The 16,089-nt window shown below is 52.9% G+C and overlaps 5 protein-coding genes across 5 annotated transcripts; 3 read left to right on the forward strand and 2 right to left on the reverse strand.

Annotated features, from left to right (window-relative positions):
• Nucleotides 1-50: 50 nt before the first annotated feature.
• Nucleotides 51-1,021, reverse strand: EI97DRAFT_470991 (uncharacterized protein; the record flags this gene model as incomplete). The annotated part of the gene is made up of 1 exon (XM_033801804.1): nt 51-1,021. The coding sequence occupies exon 1, from the start codon at nt 885-887 to the stop codon at nt 51-53; it is 837 nt and encodes a 278-aa protein (XP_033649264.1). The 5' UTR covers nt 888-1,021.
• Nucleotides 1,022-1,243: 222 nt separating this feature from the next.
• Nucleotides 1,244-4,072, reverse strand: EI97DRAFT_470992 (uncharacterized protein). The gene is made up of 2 exons (XM_033801805.1): nt 3,920-4,072; nt 1,244-3,851 (listed from the first exon to the last, which is right to left on the reverse strand). Exons 1-2 carry the CDS (start codon nt 4,012-4,014, stop codon nt 1,580-1,582), a joined length of 2,367 nt encoding a protein of 788 aa, XP_033649265.1. The 5' UTR covers nt 4,015-4,072; the 3' UTR covers nt 1,244-1,579.
• A 183-nt stretch (nt 4,073-4,255) lies between these two features.
• Nucleotides 4,256-6,118, forward strand: EI97DRAFT_427757 (TIP49-domain-containing protein). Its single transcript, XM_033797233.1, has 4 exons — nt 4,256-4,341; nt 4,389-4,835; nt 4,890-5,750; nt 5,802-6,118. The coding sequence occupies exons 1-4, from the start codon at nt 4,333-4,335 to the stop codon at nt 5,892-5,894; spliced, it is 1,410 nt and encodes a 469-aa protein (XP_033649266.1). The 5' UTR covers nt 4,256-4,332; the 3' UTR covers nt 5,895-6,118.
• A 132-nt stretch (nt 6,119-6,250) lies between these two features.
• Nucleotides 6,251-7,598, forward strand: EI97DRAFT_437596 (WLM-domain-containing protein). The gene has a single exon (XM_033799374.1). The coding sequence runs from the start codon at nt 6,372-6,374 to the stop codon at nt 7,428-7,430; it is 1,059 nt and encodes a 352-aa protein (XP_033649267.1). The 5' UTR covers nt 6,251-6,371; the 3' UTR covers nt 7,431-7,598.
• A 1,905-nt stretch (nt 7,599-9,503) lies between these two features.
• EI97DRAFT_504792 (uncharacterized protein) lies at nt 9,504-12,777 on the forward strand (the record flags this gene model as incomplete). The annotated part of the gene is made up of 2 exons (XM_033802849.1): nt 9,504-12,100; nt 12,519-12,777. Exons 1-2 carry the CDS (start codon nt 9,909-9,911, stop codon nt 12,775-12,777), a joined length of 2,451 nt encoding a protein of 816 aa, XP_033649268.1. The 5' UTR covers nt 9,504-9,908.
• Between the last annotated feature and the right edge of the window lie 3,312 nt (nt 12,778-16,089).

Below are 16,089 nucleotides of genomic sequence, written 5' to 3' on the forward strand. Positions count from 1 at the left end.
CGGGGTGATGCGTGCCAGCATGAATCATGTAGAGATATCGATATCTCTCTTCATATCCCAAATAAATCACTCCCATCCGCCTCCCCATCCCCGACGCCAACACCAACAATCGTCCCGCCCACCCCTCGCACCCGCCACGCATACCTCACTCTTCCCCCTCCATTCCCATTCCCATTCCCATTCCCATTATTCTCCCCAGGAACCAAATCCTCCCCGCACCAACCCATCCACCCGGCCAACGCGGCCTGCATCGCCCCCGCATCCTGCCGCGGGATCCGCACCCAGACGTGCCGGCCTCGCGTGTGCAGTATGTCGAGCGGGATTGCGGAGCCCAGGAGGCCCAGGTGCGTGGTTAGTGGCGGGGTGAGGAGGGTGAGTGTTGTTAGGGGTGAGAGGGAGGGGGGGTGGTGGGATGGTTGGTGGGGAGGGGAGGTGGAGGTGGGGGGTTGGGGGAGGTCGGGCATGGCTGTGTCTGTGTCTGTGTCTGGGGTTTCTTGTTCGTGTCCTTGGGTTCGTTCACCCTCAGACTGGTCTCCTTGCTTGACGAGGTCGGAGGTACACCTACTCCGAACAGCGGCAGCCGTGCCCGGCGTCACGAGCTCGAGGTGCATATACGACCAGCGCGGGTGCCGGAACGTGGTGCTGTGGCATATGTGCGGTTTTTGCGCGAGGGTGGCTTTGCGTTTGCGCTTCTTGCTTGGTGCTGGTGGTTGTTCGGTGGAGAGATCGGAGGGCGCGGTCGTGCTTTCTGGGTTGGGATTGGGATTGGGATTGGGATTGGGAGGAGGAGCAGTGGAGGAGGGTTTTGAAGGTGTGATTGCGTTTGCGTTTGCTTTTGGTTTTGCGTTTGCTATTGAGGTCGTGGATGGAGGAGGTGGTGGTGCCATGGGTGAAGCGGGATGGGTCTCCCTGCTCTTGTGTTCTTTGCGTGTTTGTGAACCGCTGGTTAATAGAACTGGGGGGTATGCTATCCAAACGCCCGTGATGCCCCCTATCGGTGTCCAGTTGCAAAGTAGAGAGCGTGAAGCTCGGTGAGTGCTGCTCTCCAAAAGATTTCCGAAGCTTCAATAAGCGGTGGTCCGAGCTTCCGATCGACGCAAGGGTCAGGGCACGAGTCAACTGGTGGGGACCCCGGGGCAGATGTGATATTTCGGCCTAATACTAAACTCTCTTGGGACAAAATCCATTCCATAAGAAAGTCCCATCAATGCTCGAAAAACGCATATAGGAGAATAATTCCTGTAATTCATTACCCTCCTCTACAAAAAGTACACCACACACTTGGTGGCCTTTCGCTTGGAACATGAGTACCATCGATGTACATGCAGAGGGCCTATGCGCCCTAAAAGGAAAGGGGTATATGATATGCTCAGAAGAAAGGCCATTTGGACAAAAGAAATCCCGCCGGAAGAGTCGCCTTCATAACACCGTCTTCCATCCAAACAACCTTGAACGCCAAACCGAGGAGAAACCTCCACAAATCCAGACATCGCTTATGAGAGTCATAGACTCGTTGAACCTTTCGAACGCCAACACTCCGCTATATCACGACGGGGCGGGATCCCCTTCGCATAGTCGTTCACTCGGCCGTTGTCTCCGCCAAAGGATCAAAGTCGATGCCTTCCAGAGGCTGATCGCTGTTATCATTCAGCGCCCTAATGATTTGTTCGGATCTCGCCATGCGCGCTTCCACGAACGGGACACGCGTGCAGAAACCCTTCATATCGCTCGTTACTTCCTCCAGCTTGGTGAGCTGCTTCGCATGCTCCTCAACTCCACCGGAAAGCGCTGCGGTCTTGGCAGCTTGCTCCAAGAGTGCCTTATCTTGTTCCACGACTTTCGCTTCGAGCTTGTCGAGAGCTGATTTCCCAGCTGCCACATCGGTTTGAAGGACTGGCAACGTCGTAGTTTCCAGAACCTGCTGATAGGCCAGTACCTCGTTGAGTCTGTTGATGATGGTGGGGACATTATATTCCGACTGCATGAAATGCACCATCTGCTGGAATAACTCGTTGGTGGATATGTTATCCATTCTGTCCTGCAGGTGCTTCAGGGCCGTCTTTGTTGGAGCGAGAAGAGGTTCGGTTATGGACTGTTTGTTGTCGGATAGCCAAGCAACCACTGCCGTGCGGACTTGCTCGGTCATGAACTGCCGCTCCTCACTGAGGTTACGAGAAAGGTCTGCCTGGAATTTCCCAGACTGAGCCGTAATCTCTTTCTGGATGCGGCCCTGTAAGTCTGTACCGACCTCCTCACAAACTTGAGTGCGAAGTCCCTCACGTTGCTCCGCAAGAGCTTGGTGGAGAAGATTTGCCTGATTGGCGCGAACAATTTCGACGATTTTGGCCTGTAGTTCGGGCGACTGATACAGCCTGGACATGATGTTGTCCGCAACTTGTTCGCGAAACTGTGCTATCTCGGTTTCCGTCCGAAGTGATGGGCGGTTCTGCAGCTCTTTGATAGCCGATTCAAATGGCGCGCAGAGTTTGATGACAGAATCCAGGATATCGTGCCCATCATCGTCTTTGAGTCTGCTCACGTCTTGTTCAATCGCAGCCAATCTCTCATCAAGCTTCTCAACAACAGGCTTTAGTTCAGCAGTGTCGTTTTTGATAGGTTCGGGATTCCTCGGAGCGTTTTCGAGCTTGTCCAGTCTCCTTACTACCTTCTCCTGAGTGCTGGCCAATTCCTTAAGTTGTCGGCCGGTAGCACTCTTGATCTCGGTAGTTTCCATGCGCAAAGCCTCTAATGAGTCCCTGGTTTTGCCCTGGGCGTCTTGTAGGGATCTCATATCAGCTTTTAAATCTGCAACATCGTTTTTGACCGCATCGAATTTCTCGATCTTGATATGAGCACCGATTTCCTGCTTGAGAAGGGCGCCGTATTCCTTAAGGAGCGTATCTCGCTGCTCGGCCAAGGCTTGATGTTTTGTCTGAAGGGTTTGACAATCTTTCCTCAGATTGCCAACGTCAGACTTGAGGTCATTGAACCTTTTCTGGAGTTGATCTGTAGCTGCGGCGCCTGGCCCTTTCTGCTTCTGAGACATCTCCTCTTGCTGCTTGCGCCACGCATCTCTCTCCTTTCTCACTTGCTCGCGCCATTCATCCTTCTCCTTGCGCATTTCTTGGAGCCACGACTCTCGCTCCTTGCTGATTTGAGTTTCTCGCTTGTTGGAGTCTTCGACTTGCCGATTAACCATGTCAAGAAACTTCTTGATCTGGTCGTCCGTTGCTGACTTGTATCTCTCGTATTCCTCTCGCAGGCGAAGCAGATCTTCGACCTTCAGTCTCTCCTCTCGTGCGCGAAGCGCAGCTCTGTCCTTGTGCTCTCGGAGACGCGCTATTGGGTCTGACGAGGACTGCCCATCTCGGTCTTTTAGAAGCCTTGGTTGTAGTGCACCGCTCGCAGACGAGCCGTTAACTATACTTTTATTTGGTAGAGTCTCCTTTACTCCTCTTGTAGGTGGGGTTTCCGTAGTAGGTGTCCCAACCATTGATGGCACTTTCGGGGCACTTTGTGCTGCGTTCGGCTGCTGATTTCCGAAATAGCCATCGCCCAGTGTAGTCGGAGTAGCTTCCGGTCCAGGAGTACGAACAGCAACTCTCCCATTGCGACGGGGATCTCGACGGGGGTCCACACGCTCTGGTTCCGTTGCTGATCGTCCTCTCTGCTCTGCAGAATAGTTCCTCAACGCTCCGTCTTCAGGGCGAGGAGGTGGTCTCTGTTTATGAGGAGGACTGCTCCCTCGGGACGACGGTGCCTCCTTCCGCTTGGCAGGCCCTCTGGGCGCATCTGGTTGGGCTAACCGCTCGATACGGTCGGGGTGCATAGAGGAGGTCTTGGAAGTGTTGCTGTACAGCAAGTATGGTTAATCGGGAAAACCTGACGGCGGTAAAACAAACGAAACGGTTACACGTACGTATCGGTACGGGGTAGAGCAGCATTTCTGCCCCTCCCTTTCTCTTTGGCAGGTGTAGCAGTCAACGTAGAAGGTGGTACCCGTGGTCCAGACATACCACACGCCGTTTCAGGCGTAAACTTTCTCTGAGAGGCACAGTAGAGTTTACAACAGACCTTGCGTTCGTGGTCGCGTCGTTTATGTACGGGCGCTCGGACCAAGGCGCTAAAACTATGGGAAGTCGTCACTGGCTCGTGTCACGCGTGGCGAGCGCAGGAGCCATTTAGGTGTCAGAACTTCCTACGCGCCAAGCAAGAGCTTCGTGCAATGGAAGAAGGTTAATCCGACGCTTGACATCTTTCAGTCAAGCAGCATCAACAACGTACTAACGCTGACGCTCTTGAGGATATCTGACGTGGGTCACGCTGTTCAAAATGGCTGTGGTATGTGAAACGCTCAGAGGTGAACAGTTCATTTGCTAATCATGTAGCCAATCACTACCGTTGCGGAGAGCAAGGAGCTCCGAGGGCTCAACCTCATTGCGGCACATTCTCACATTCGCGGCCTTGGCGTCGAACCAGATACACTTGAACCGAAACCCGCTTCGCAAGGACTAGTTGGCCAGGAGAAAGCGCGAAAGGCTGCGGCGGTGATCCTTCAGATGGCGAAGGAGGGCAAGATCGCAGGTCGTGCAGTCCTGATTGCTGGCCCACCAAGCACAGGCAAGACCGCCATTGCTATGGGTATGGCACAATCGCTAGGCTCAGACGTTCCTTTCACAATGCTCTCGTCATCCGAGATATTCTCACTCGAGTTGTCCAAGACGGAGGCCCTCACACAAGCGTTTCGCAAGTCCATCGGCGTGCGGATTACGGAGGAAAGCGAAGTAATAGAAGGCGAGGTGGTGGAAATTCAGATAGATCGCAGTGTGACGGGGGTAAGCATACAACGAAGACTTTGGAGCATAACGAGATGCTGAGCCACGTCGCAGAGCAACAAACAAGGCAAACTTACCATAAAGACCACCGACATGGAGACGATCTACGACATGGGTACCAAGATGATCGACTCGATGACGAAGGAGAAGGTGTTAGCTGGCGATATTATCTCTATCGACAAAGCTTCAGGGAAGATTACCAAGCTCGGACGATCATTTACGAGGGCGAGGGATTACGATGCGATGGGCATAGATACGAAATTCGTGCAATGTCCCGAAGGAGAGCTACAACAGCGGCGCGAGGTTGTCCATACCGTCAGTTTACACGAAATCGACGTAATCAACTCCCGTACGCAAGGCTTCCTGGCACTCTTCTCCGGCGACACAGGAGAAATCCGAAGCGAGGTACGGGACCAGATCAACACGAAAGTGGCTGAATGGAAGGAGGAAGGGAAGGCGGAGGTCGTGCCTGGAGTTCTCTTCATTGACGAGGTGCACATGCTCGACATGGAGTGTTTCTCTTTCATCAATCGCGCTCTGGAGGACGAACTCGCACCCATTGTTATCATGGCAAGCAATCGAGGCAATACGCAGATACGAGGAACGAACTACCGGTCACCGCACGGTCTGCCACTGGACTTCCTCGACCGGGTCGTCATTGTTAGCACGCACCCCTATTCGGAGGAGGAGATGCAGCAGATTCTCTCGATAAGGGCACAAGAAGAGGAAGTGGACATGTCTCCCGATGCGCTAGCTCTTCTGACTCGAATCGGGCGGGAAACGGGTCTGCGATATGCTAGTAATCTGATCACCACATCTGATCTGCTACGAGCGCAAAGAAACGGACCCAACGTGAGCGTCGAAGACATACAACGCAGCTTTGCGCTTTTCTTCGATCCCACGAGAAGCGTAAAGGTAAGTTTTCGAACCCTCCTAGAAGATTAAGCGTGTGCTTACCCTGTGCAGTTCGTGACAGAGTCCGAGAAGAGACTCATTGGCGACGCAGGGGAGGTTTCGTTTGCTGTTAATGGCACTGAGGCAATGGATGTATCGGCGTAGGGCTCTGGATGTCGTATCCTCCGATAGAATTGGTGATATCCCGCATTGTAAGGGTAGAAGTGCTTTGAGGGGTGGCGTTGGGTGTACTTGGATCTACTTAGCGGTGGAGCGACTTTTGGAGACTCTTCGGTTCCGCGGTCTAAAAGTTGCAGTCGCAAGATTAAAACATGCAAATCGTTTTGGAGGAACGGCCGTAATAGTATTTGACAACTATTAAGTTTACCCCAGATTGCTGACCCCGATCTGGAAGACTGAACCAGCCCTGGAGTGGCGCAGGGATGATCACGTGCTATCGATCGGACAGGGATTACAAATCCACCGATGAGGCGTTCGGTGGAAGCCTTCAGAAATCCAACCTCACGTCATGAGAGAGTATTTCATCAGGGCCAGATTGGCTGAGGTCGACTTTGATTCCTTCACTAACCTCATACCAAGCTCTATTCGACATTAACTGTCCTGCTACAGAAGTTCCGCGAAATGACTACGGAGAACAGCCCCCAGAATGACGTAGCGATGCACGAAGCAACAGAAGCAACATCCAGCGATATCCAGCTAACACTCACCCATCACGGAAAGCCAGTAACACTGTCATTACACCGAGATGCCACCCTGCAAGATCTCTCAGACAAAGTAGCTACCGAGCTCTCAATACCACCTCCGAATCAAAAGTTCCTCATCGCGAAACTCGGCCTCCAGAAGCCGCCGTTCAAGGATGCGACCATACCCGTCTCCTCACTCGCCTCAAAGAAGATCACGCTTCTCGGAAGTACCACTGAGGAGGTCTCCTCCTTGAGCGCCAGTATATCCGCCGCCGTAGCACCTCGCAGAACAGGTCCCGTGAAAGCCGCCACTCCAGCTCGAACGCGGGACTGGAAGAAGGTGCAAGACGAGGCGCAATATACATTCCACACTCTCCGTCCGCTACCATACCTCCCGAATCCTGAGCGATCGCTCCGCTTCCTCGAACGGCTTCGCGATGACCCCGGAATCAAGGCCGCGATGCGGAAGCACAAGTTCAGCGTTCCTCTGTTGACGGAGATGGATCCGGCGATGCATACAACGCATGAGTCACGAACTCTTGGATTAAATAGGAACAAGGGGGAAGTTATCGAGCTGCGGTTAAGAACCGATGCATATGACGGGTATCGGAACTACAAGACGATACGAAAGACGCTGTGTCACGAGTTAGCGCATAATGTCTGGGGTCCGCATGACCGCAACTTTTGGAATCTGTGTACGCAGATTGAAAAGGAGGTTATGAGAGATGATTGGACAGCTGGAGGGCGGAGCGTTGGGAACGAAGAGTATGCCCCAGGCCCAGAGGAAGATGTGTATGATCATGGGGGCTGGACGGGAGGGGAGTTTGTCTTGGGTGGTGGCGGGAGTGATGCGGGTGTCATTAGTAGTGCTGGAGGTGCGGTCTCCGCTGGGAACCTGAGCAGGCGCGACATACTAGCTCGAGCCGCAGAAGAACGCATGCGAAGGTCGAAACGGGCGAAAGAGGCTGAGGAGCGGGAGCACAGGACTGCCTCATAGGGTGTCCGTCCCCGCATTTGGCATTCTTTGTTCGACGACTTCCCAGCACAGGTATACACCGTCATTGGCTTGACGACCATGTTCATTGTCTGTTTCTTTCATGTTTCGCATAGAGCATAGCCAGTACCCTAGAGCACGTCAGAGTAATTCACAACTTCCGGACCCCCAGATTGCAAATCTATGCGCTCACTGTAAGGTTCTGTTTGACAGCCGCGCATATGGCCCTCCTTACACTGCTTATAACTTGAACCAGCAGCACAACCGCTCCGCCCATACAACTATGGCCTCAGCGCCACCCCCGACCTCACTCTTCGAACCTTGCAGAAGCCTTAACCCAGTGGCTCCTTTCTCCTAAGGACTCCTCTTCTTTCCCATCGTGCCTGAACCCCTATGTCCCCTTCTGCTCCCACCTCCTAACCCACCATCTACCCGCGTTCCTCGCACGCGCCACATTTCACCACCTATGGCAACTGCAATCATCCCACTCATCCAAAACCCAGCTCGCCGTCTTCCATGTCTTGCGTATCTTAGAGTCCCACCCTGAGTACGAAGCGTTATGGACGCAACCGACGCGATTGTGGGAGCGCATCGTGGAGGCCGAAGTGGAGATGCTGGTTGAGCGGCATTTGGTTCTGAGGAAGGAGGGTGAGACCGTTATGAAGGGCTTGAAGAGGGGATGGTATAAGCGGAATTTGAGAAAGAGGGGGATTCGGTGCGAGTTTTCGATGGAGGGCGGCGAGAGGGATTGTTATGATAGGGGTAAGGTGGAGGGTGAGGTAGAGAAGGTGAGGACTGATGTGGTGAGGACCAGGGATGCTGGGATTGGGACTGATGGGTTTGAGGAAGAGCGGAGGAGACGGTGGTATGGAGCAGGCGGGAATGATTTGGCTTCACGAGGAGAAAGCGGTTGATGACTGGGAAGGTTCACCGGTAGGTGTCAGCAGATTTCCGGACTTTACCAAATATTTAGTTGGAGGGACAGGAGTCGCGCCAGGTCTTGCTGATAACCCAAGAGCCGCCGAACGTTGGAATCAATGTTGAGAAAGACAAGCCTGAGAAGGAAAGCTACGTAAGACGCGTAGGCGGAGGGATAGCCCGCCATGGCCTGAAGAATACGATGAGACTATGACTGCCTTCCCGTCAGGGGACGAGCTGGCTGGCGCTGACCATGTACTACGCATACCATACCAATATGTGGTCTCCCCGTCTTCGTCGGCATCCGGTGATGGCGGCGAGGAAAACTCTGGCAGCTCTGCGGATGTCTTGACGTTTTCTGAGTCGAATCCTGCACGTTTGAAAGTTCCCGGAGGCTATCCAAAGCACGCGGAGGAGGAGCCCAGACAATACAACCTAAGATCACGCAGATGAGGCGGCGATTTCGGACGATATAGCAAAGCGTTGGTCTATTGAAGCCTTTGAAGACGGCGTGGATTCCGGTGACGGTGGTTACACGCCGATGTTTTCGAATAACCACAACGATGTATATGCAGACGATGACGCTTCCGCTTCCCCTCCCAATGCTTAGGGCGATAGTGAACATTATACGGGCGGTAGAGATTCAGAAAAGATTATGTTCCCCGTCAAGGCCGGCTACGGTTTTCAGTTGGAGAACAAGTTCTAAGTATAGTCACTGAACACACAGAACCTGAGACGTATATGTGGGTTGATGTCGCTGGTCGGCCAGACTGACAATGTGTCAAATGCTATGGAGAGGCTGCATATGAGACCTTGGGGGAGAGTAGAAGATATTGCCGGTGTGCTCACTCTGGTTTCGACCGGGAATCGGCGGGATGTGTGAGGTGTTTGTATTGCCTCGCGATGGGCGGTCCGCTCCCAGGACTCTTGAGATACCACAGAAGCAGACCACATGGTTAGATTATCGCAGTAATGAGACCGTAGGACGGCACCTCTATATTGGGCCATTGTGCATACGGTTTCCCTCAATTGAAGGTCATGGCGATTATTTTGCCCATTCTATTCTAAGTGCTCAGTATCGCCGAGACCTATCAACCCAATGACAGTACATTCACAGCCATTAGAACAGTTTTATGGAACTTTTCCGATTAAACAAGTCCCGTAGACGTCTGTATGCCGCTGATACTGATATTCCGCTGCCAATCTCCGCGGTGTCACCTCGTGGGGAGCAAATTTGACACTTCGGTCTTTCACTACCGCTCCACAATAACAACAGAAACAAACAATAGTGAAAGCCCACAACTCGCGTGCCCTTCCCAAAACATTGGGCTGCCGTCATAGCAACGCTTACGTACACAAATTTCCACCTTGCCTCCCTGCCCGTTATATTCTTCGTTCGCCCACCAAACTTTTCTCTCCTCAACCAGCCGCTCGCGACGCAACCGTGACAACTCACAACCACCGCGATCGACCCAACCACACACTGTGACTTAACACCGCTTCCAAACCCACTTCTTACACTCATATATACCTCTTTCTTCAATCCTTCCAACCTCACTCCTCATGCCTGACAGGATTCGTCGTGCGGCTGCCGGCACGCGCCGTCTCCCAACTGTGAGGGGCGTCCCACAAACACTGCTTGGTGCAGCTATGCGTAGCGGATTCAGCACGACTCCGCTCACAAGGACTGCCACCAAAACGATCACCAAGACTGCCACCAGCACCCCGCTTGCTACCTCGACGAAGACTGTCGTGGGTGCTGCAAAGGCTACCGTCACCAAGACCGTGACAAAGACAGTCGCTGGAGTCGCGCGTGCCACCGGGTCCTTCAACTCTGCTGTTCCCAACCCATTCTCCTTTGGATCCCGACTTCCACCCGCCATTGGCAATACCATTTCAGCCATCGGTGGACCTCTGCGTAGTGTTGGTTCCTACCTCTACAATATTGTCGAATCCATCACCCGCCGTCTCCCAGCCGACTACCAGCTGCCGTCCGAGTACTGGGTGGTCGTGATTAGGGCAGGTTTCCTCGGAGCCTACCTCTCGGGATCCGTCACCACTCTCCTGAGGAATCGCCGACTGCCCCCTCTACCCGCTGGGGTAAGCGCAGAAGAAGTCGAGGCAGAGGCCCAGTTCATGGTGGACGCTTTGAGAGAGATGGCCGCGGACGACGCCACTCTTCGGGCTCACTTGAGGAGGGCTAATCAGAATGCCTTGAATTCGCAGAGGAGAGCAAGGAAGAACCAGGTCCGGAGGGCGAACTCGAGGGGAGCGGAAGAGCGCTCAGACGAGCCTTCCGCTGGGCCTTCTGCTGGGCCTTCTGCTGGGCCTCCTAACCAGAACTACATCGACCGGGTTGTTGGCGAGGTCTCGCAGGGTGTTAATCCGACTTTCGTGCCAAACGATACTTCCAACGGTACTCCGATCGTGCAAGCCGTGCAAGCCGTGCAAGCTGAGAGCAGCCGTAAGAGGCAGTTCGCTGATGTCGAGGAGGATCATGAGCGCCTCCGAACTTTCCGCCTGAAGAAGGCCCGTCTTTCCCCCACGAACAAGCGGAAGAGGACGGATAACCAAGATCGTGACCACGTTGAGGGTTCTACCCATGCGCGCAAGAAGATTCGGCCCAATCCGGTGTCAGCGAAGGGCAAGGGCAAGGCTGTTGTCGACCGGGGTGACAATGTTGAAGAAACTGTTGGGCATCCGAAGGGGGTGGGCCAAAGTACCTCGACCACCTTTGCTTCCAGTACTGGCGACGGGAACGGCCTTTCGTACATGAAGGACCGTCAGATTGATACGCGATTCGTGGCGTCCATGACCGCCCCCTACAATCCGGAGTACTCATCCGAGGCGGAGTCCCAATACGAAAGCGCATCTTCCCGTCCGCAGCCAGAAAGCCCCTTGAGAAGGGATGAAGAGGACGACCAGAACGCCCCTGAGCGGGAGGAAGTTGAACAGGAGGAAGCGGAGCAGGAGAAGGATGGAGAGACCATTGAGACCCAGGGCGCTGTGGGCGCTGTTGGAACGGGAGTTGAGCCTGGGGTTGGTCTGGGAGCGTCAGTGCAAGAGGAGCATGAGACAGAGGCAGCAGTTGGTCAGGAGGACCTTGGGCGACAAGCGGAGGGAAAGACTGATCTGGGACATCATCAAGGGGAGAAGGATGCCAGACAGACCGCGGAGATGAAAAAGAAATGCCTCCTGGTTGACAGTAATCGCCTTCAAACGGTGGGCAACACCGACAGTCTCCCCACCGACGATGATACACCCACCCAGCGCCGCAAGACCTTGCTTTCCCAGTTCAAATACCGTTTCGGCTTAGCTCCTGCTCGGACGCCCGACGCCCGCAAGATACCAGTGAAAGAGGACGCTGTCCCGCCGACCGCAGTTGGGGCCCGCCCGAACACCAAGCTGGATCTGTCAAGCATACCCTATCTGGAGGCAACATCCGGCGTCAGGTCGCCGACGAAGGCGCCCTACACCTCCCGGCCTGAACAGTCCGTGACCAACACTCAGCCCTCCACGTTCGCAACCCCGGCTCCGCGTACCACTGTCCCCAACCCCCATGAGCTGCAAGAGGCTGCTGATACCCAGGCTTCGCTCAGCAACGTACGCCGGACCCGTGGAAGCAAGAACGCCAATGCTGCTTCCGCCACTCCCAGGCGAAGCACCAGGAATGTCCGCCAGACCCATCCGAATCTCAATGTCCACGAGATGAGCAAGGCTTCCATGAGCCCTTCAAAACGGCCCTCTAATCCGAGGTAATCCGATCCACCTTTTCAGGAGCCATTTCCGGGCATGGATGCCATGGCTACCTAAGAGTGTCCCGGAGATGATGCACATTGGATGCTCACTCCATCGCAGTAGGGCGCTCATATTCTCGGAGGCGGAACCAGTTTCACGATATCATCAGCACACTTTTCTCTCGCTCCTATGACACAAGCGAATCACCATCCTCATCACTCTCTTTCCCAATTCCATGATACCCTCTCAGAATAACGACCTGGCCCCCGGTATATTGAATGCCGGATGGAGCACGATGCTGCCACATTGGATGGTGAGCACAAAAAGAATGACTCGCCCTCGGTACATTGGATACCGGATGGAGCGACGATGCCGTCACATTGGATGACGAACACGATAACAGAGATCTCACCTGTGGTACACTGGATACGGCAGGGAGCGACGATGCTGCCATACTGGATGGCGAGCACGAGAACAAAGACTCACCCGCGGTACACTGGATGCCAAAGGGAGCGACGATGCCGCCACACTGGATGGCGAGCACACCCTCAGTGACCCTGGAGACGAAAATACCTCCTGTGATACATTGGATATCGGCAGGATGATGATGGAAATCAGAGAACGGTCAAACACGGACTCACTACACTTGCAGTACATTGGATACTGGCAGGGAATTCATGGCACAGCCACATGAGTATGATAGCCGACGTTGATAAGGGTTTGACAAGGGTTTGGTTTTAAATGCGGGGCCGTGGGGACGGGAATGCTTGGGATTACGGGATGGAGAGTGGAGGATGTGGTGGTCTTTGTCTTTTGCTTTCTGCTTCTTGCTTTCTACTCTTCCTTTGCTTTCCACTCTTGCTTTGCTTTCCGCTCTTGCTTTGCTTTCCACTCTTGCTTTGCTTTCCACTCTTGCTTTGCTTTCCACTCTTGCTTTGTTTTCCACTCTTGCTTTGCTTTCCACTCTTGCTTCTGCTCTCGACCGGCTGCGTGTATCCATACACGATTAAAAGTATTTGCTTTGCTTGCGGACTGCTTTAAATGCTCTTCTGCATGGGAAGGTATCGACAGTGTACTATATCTCGGTATCCGAAAACAATTTGGTTCTCTCCTGGCTCGTGGTCTTTGCAACTGAGTGACTGTGAGTCATATACAGAATAGCGGGAGTGTAACGCCTCCTCGTTCTGATTCAATTGTCGAGCTACGATAAAAATCTATCGATACAGAAGACAGACAAACTTGAACGTAAACCCGGGATGAAGATTGTCCCACGCGGTCAGCACAGTACATACATCATGAGCAGAATGAGGCGGAACACGCCGTCCAATATTCCAAGACGAGCGCAATATCTGTCGGCACAGGCCTAGTTCGGGCCACCATCCGGAGAAGCAACTGACGGAGTTGCCCCATTCTGAGTTGGAGTTGCGTCATTTTGAATCAAACCTGGATGTCTGTGGACCGAACTGACTCGTTGTTCCATATGCTCCAGCAGCCCATCAAGAACACCTCGTCTCGTCGGCGCCATAAAAATGGGGCTCAAAGAAGACGTTTCCCAGGGTTGGTTTGGATCCTGTTGGGTCGTAGCTGGTGTCGCTCATATAGACATGACATGCGCCACGTACCGGACAGAATCTAGAGTATCTACTGCAGAAAGGATACAGTATATGTCTTGCTCGTCAGTGGCTAGATTGAGGATGTGCGCGGCTCATTCGATGAGTTTGATTGTGTGGAATTCTTCTGAGCGAGAGGCCATGGATGAGCAGTAATGGATCTGAAAAGGATCCAGGTAAGACTGGATCGGACAGTGTTGAAGAATTATCTAGAAATCTGTTGTTGCTCTCTTGCAAGGGTATTTATATGCTCCTGTGTTGATTGTGCTTTGGCTGGACACGCGCTCCAGAAGCAAAGCGTCCGAGACACCCAATCAAAAGTCCCGTCGAATGACAAGGTACAAGCCGATTATACTCCTTTCAAGTGACCAAGTCGCCACGCTTCCTCTCGCGCAACACATGTATTGCCAAGTCACATGCCGTGGACCAGTTCCAACCCCTTCGGAAGGGAGTTGTACCTTCCACATCACGAAATGCAAGATCTCAATAGTTGCTTTGTTTGCACAGAAATTCCTTTCAAGGAAGTTGGCAGAATAGAAAGTACCGTTGTACTTGGCCACGATCCCGAATGATAGACACGGTTCTAGTACTTGGGAGTTCAAGTGCGAAGACTACAGTTACCACAGAATGAGACTCTCCTCAAGAGGCTGAGATCAATCTCAGTCTGCCTATGACCGCTCCAAGGATCTTGAGTATTGAATGTATCACGGCGCTAGCGCCAGTAGGAGGAAATAATTGCAGAAATTATTCAAAGGTAGTATAACCTTAAACTTTGGAGACAGTAACGGTATCAATTAGGCTACTCCGTTGCCTCCAGGTACCATCATGTACATTCTCTCCCATTTCGCGTGGGCAATCACCGTTATGAGAAACCAAATACAGCAGACTTCACAATTGAAACATCGATTCTCGAGAATGCTTAGTATTTCGTTCACCTCCGTTTTTCATGTAACAAGGCCACAAGTTTTCCAACTGAACGCATAATTTTGCAGCCCTGAGACCGATTCACAGATCACCCTGACCATCCTCCCCAGGCGAACGCCAAAACTCACTCATCTTCTCAAAAGCCGCACACTCCAACTGCCTAAGAATCTCCACCAAACACAGCTACCTCCAGGGCCGTACCTCAACTCCAAACGGCGCAAACGTATCCGGAAGCAGGGGAGGTAGCTCTGGATTAGGATTGGGATACTCATTATGATAGAGGTAGGCACTCCACTGCCCCTTTTCCGCGTCGTAGGTGATTGTCAAACGCACTTTTTCCTCTGTTATGTGCCATTCCGCTGCGGCGGCGGTTTTGATGAATTTCAGGGTGATGTATTCGGTCAGAGTGCCTAGGTATGTTGCCATGTCGTCTGTGAGAGAGGATAGTGTGAAGTCCATGCTTGGTTTCTGATGAACACGTGGAAGGAGCAAATGTTAACGGTCTTTTTTCCGATAGCGATGTGTTCGTGGAGGAAGTGTCATGTTTTTATATCCCTATAGTGTGATAACCTCTATGACAATGATCCGCTGAACGGAACGAGCACAGGTTGGAAACCCCAAAAGTACCGTTTGGGATCCCACCATAGTCACACATACTTGCTTGTGGTTTTCACGTTGCATAAGTCGGCAAGTAAGAAGTCGGGCATTTGCGAGCGGAACACTTGGTCAACTTCCCCGTAGGGTGGCAGATGATAGGCTCATGGCTGAGGACAGCCAAACGGGAATACTTGACGATTCCCAAGCGGGCCAATGTAAAATGTATCTACTCATGTTGCAAGTCCAGAGTCACTGGCGTCTCAGCATGTACCTGACTGGTCAAGAGCTCGATTTCTCCTCTTGTCATGGAGGTTGACGTGGATGAAAGGTGGTACACCGTGTTGCCAGTTTCCACACACAGACAGTAGTCACGTACCCCTTCCCTCTGTCTCTTAATTTCATTGACTTTCATCACGGATGACTCCGTCACCATTGTCAGAAGCTCATGCCATATGATGTAGCAGTTGGCTTAGAGCAAACGACGGTTTCTGCATTTAAGCAGATTTTGTCCCTGCTCCGCTGGATGCTTTATCCACAGCGATGAATCCAGCCTCGATCGCATTCCCACGAAGAACGCCATGAGCGAATCCAAGATCGAATTCATAACTCCCCAAGAGCAGAACCTCATCCAAGAAATCGAGCGCCTTAGCCGCATCCTCTGGCCACAATACAAAGATCACTTCGTTTGCCTATACGCCCACGATGACGGCTTCGCAGAGCGTCCACGAGATTCAAAACTCGACAAGCACTTCAGCTGGTTTGCCGTTGTCATCTACCGAACGATGTCACCCTGTACGACTGGGTTGGAAATCGAGGATATACAATTGAGCAGCATAGTGCCGGCAGCTTCGAGGTTGAGGGCGCTTGGTGGGCTG

Source organism: Westerdykella ornata (assembly GCF_010094085.1).
Source record: "Westerdykella ornata strain CBS 379.55 unplaced genomic scaffold EI97scaffold_51, whole genome shotgun sequence".
NCBI lineage: Eukaryota > Fungi > Ascomycota > Dothideomycetes > Pleosporales > Sporormiaceae > Westerdykella > Westerdykella ornata.

Coding starts and splice junctions, on each gene's coding strand:
- EI97DRAFT_437596 (XM_033799374.1), top strand. CDS start 6,372: ATGACTACGGAGAACAGCCCCCAGAATGACGTAGCGATGCACGAAGCA.
- EI97DRAFT_470992 (XM_033801805.1), bottom strand. CDS start 4,014: ATGTCTGGACCACGGGTACCACCTTCTACGTTGACTGCTACACCTGCC. Junction 3,852..3,919: donor GCTCTACCCCGTACCGATAC/GTACGTGTAACC, acceptor CTTGCTGTACAG/CAACACTTCCAAGACCTCCT.
- EI97DRAFT_427757 (XM_033797233.1), top strand. Junction 4,836..4,889: donor TAGATCGCAGTGTGACGGGG/GTAAGCATACAA, acceptor GCCACGTCGCAG/AGCAACAAACAAGGCAAACT. Junction 5,751..5,801: donor ATCCCACGAGAAGCGTAAAG/GTAAGTTTTCGA, acceptor TACCCTGTGCAG/TTCGTGACAGAGTCCGAGAA.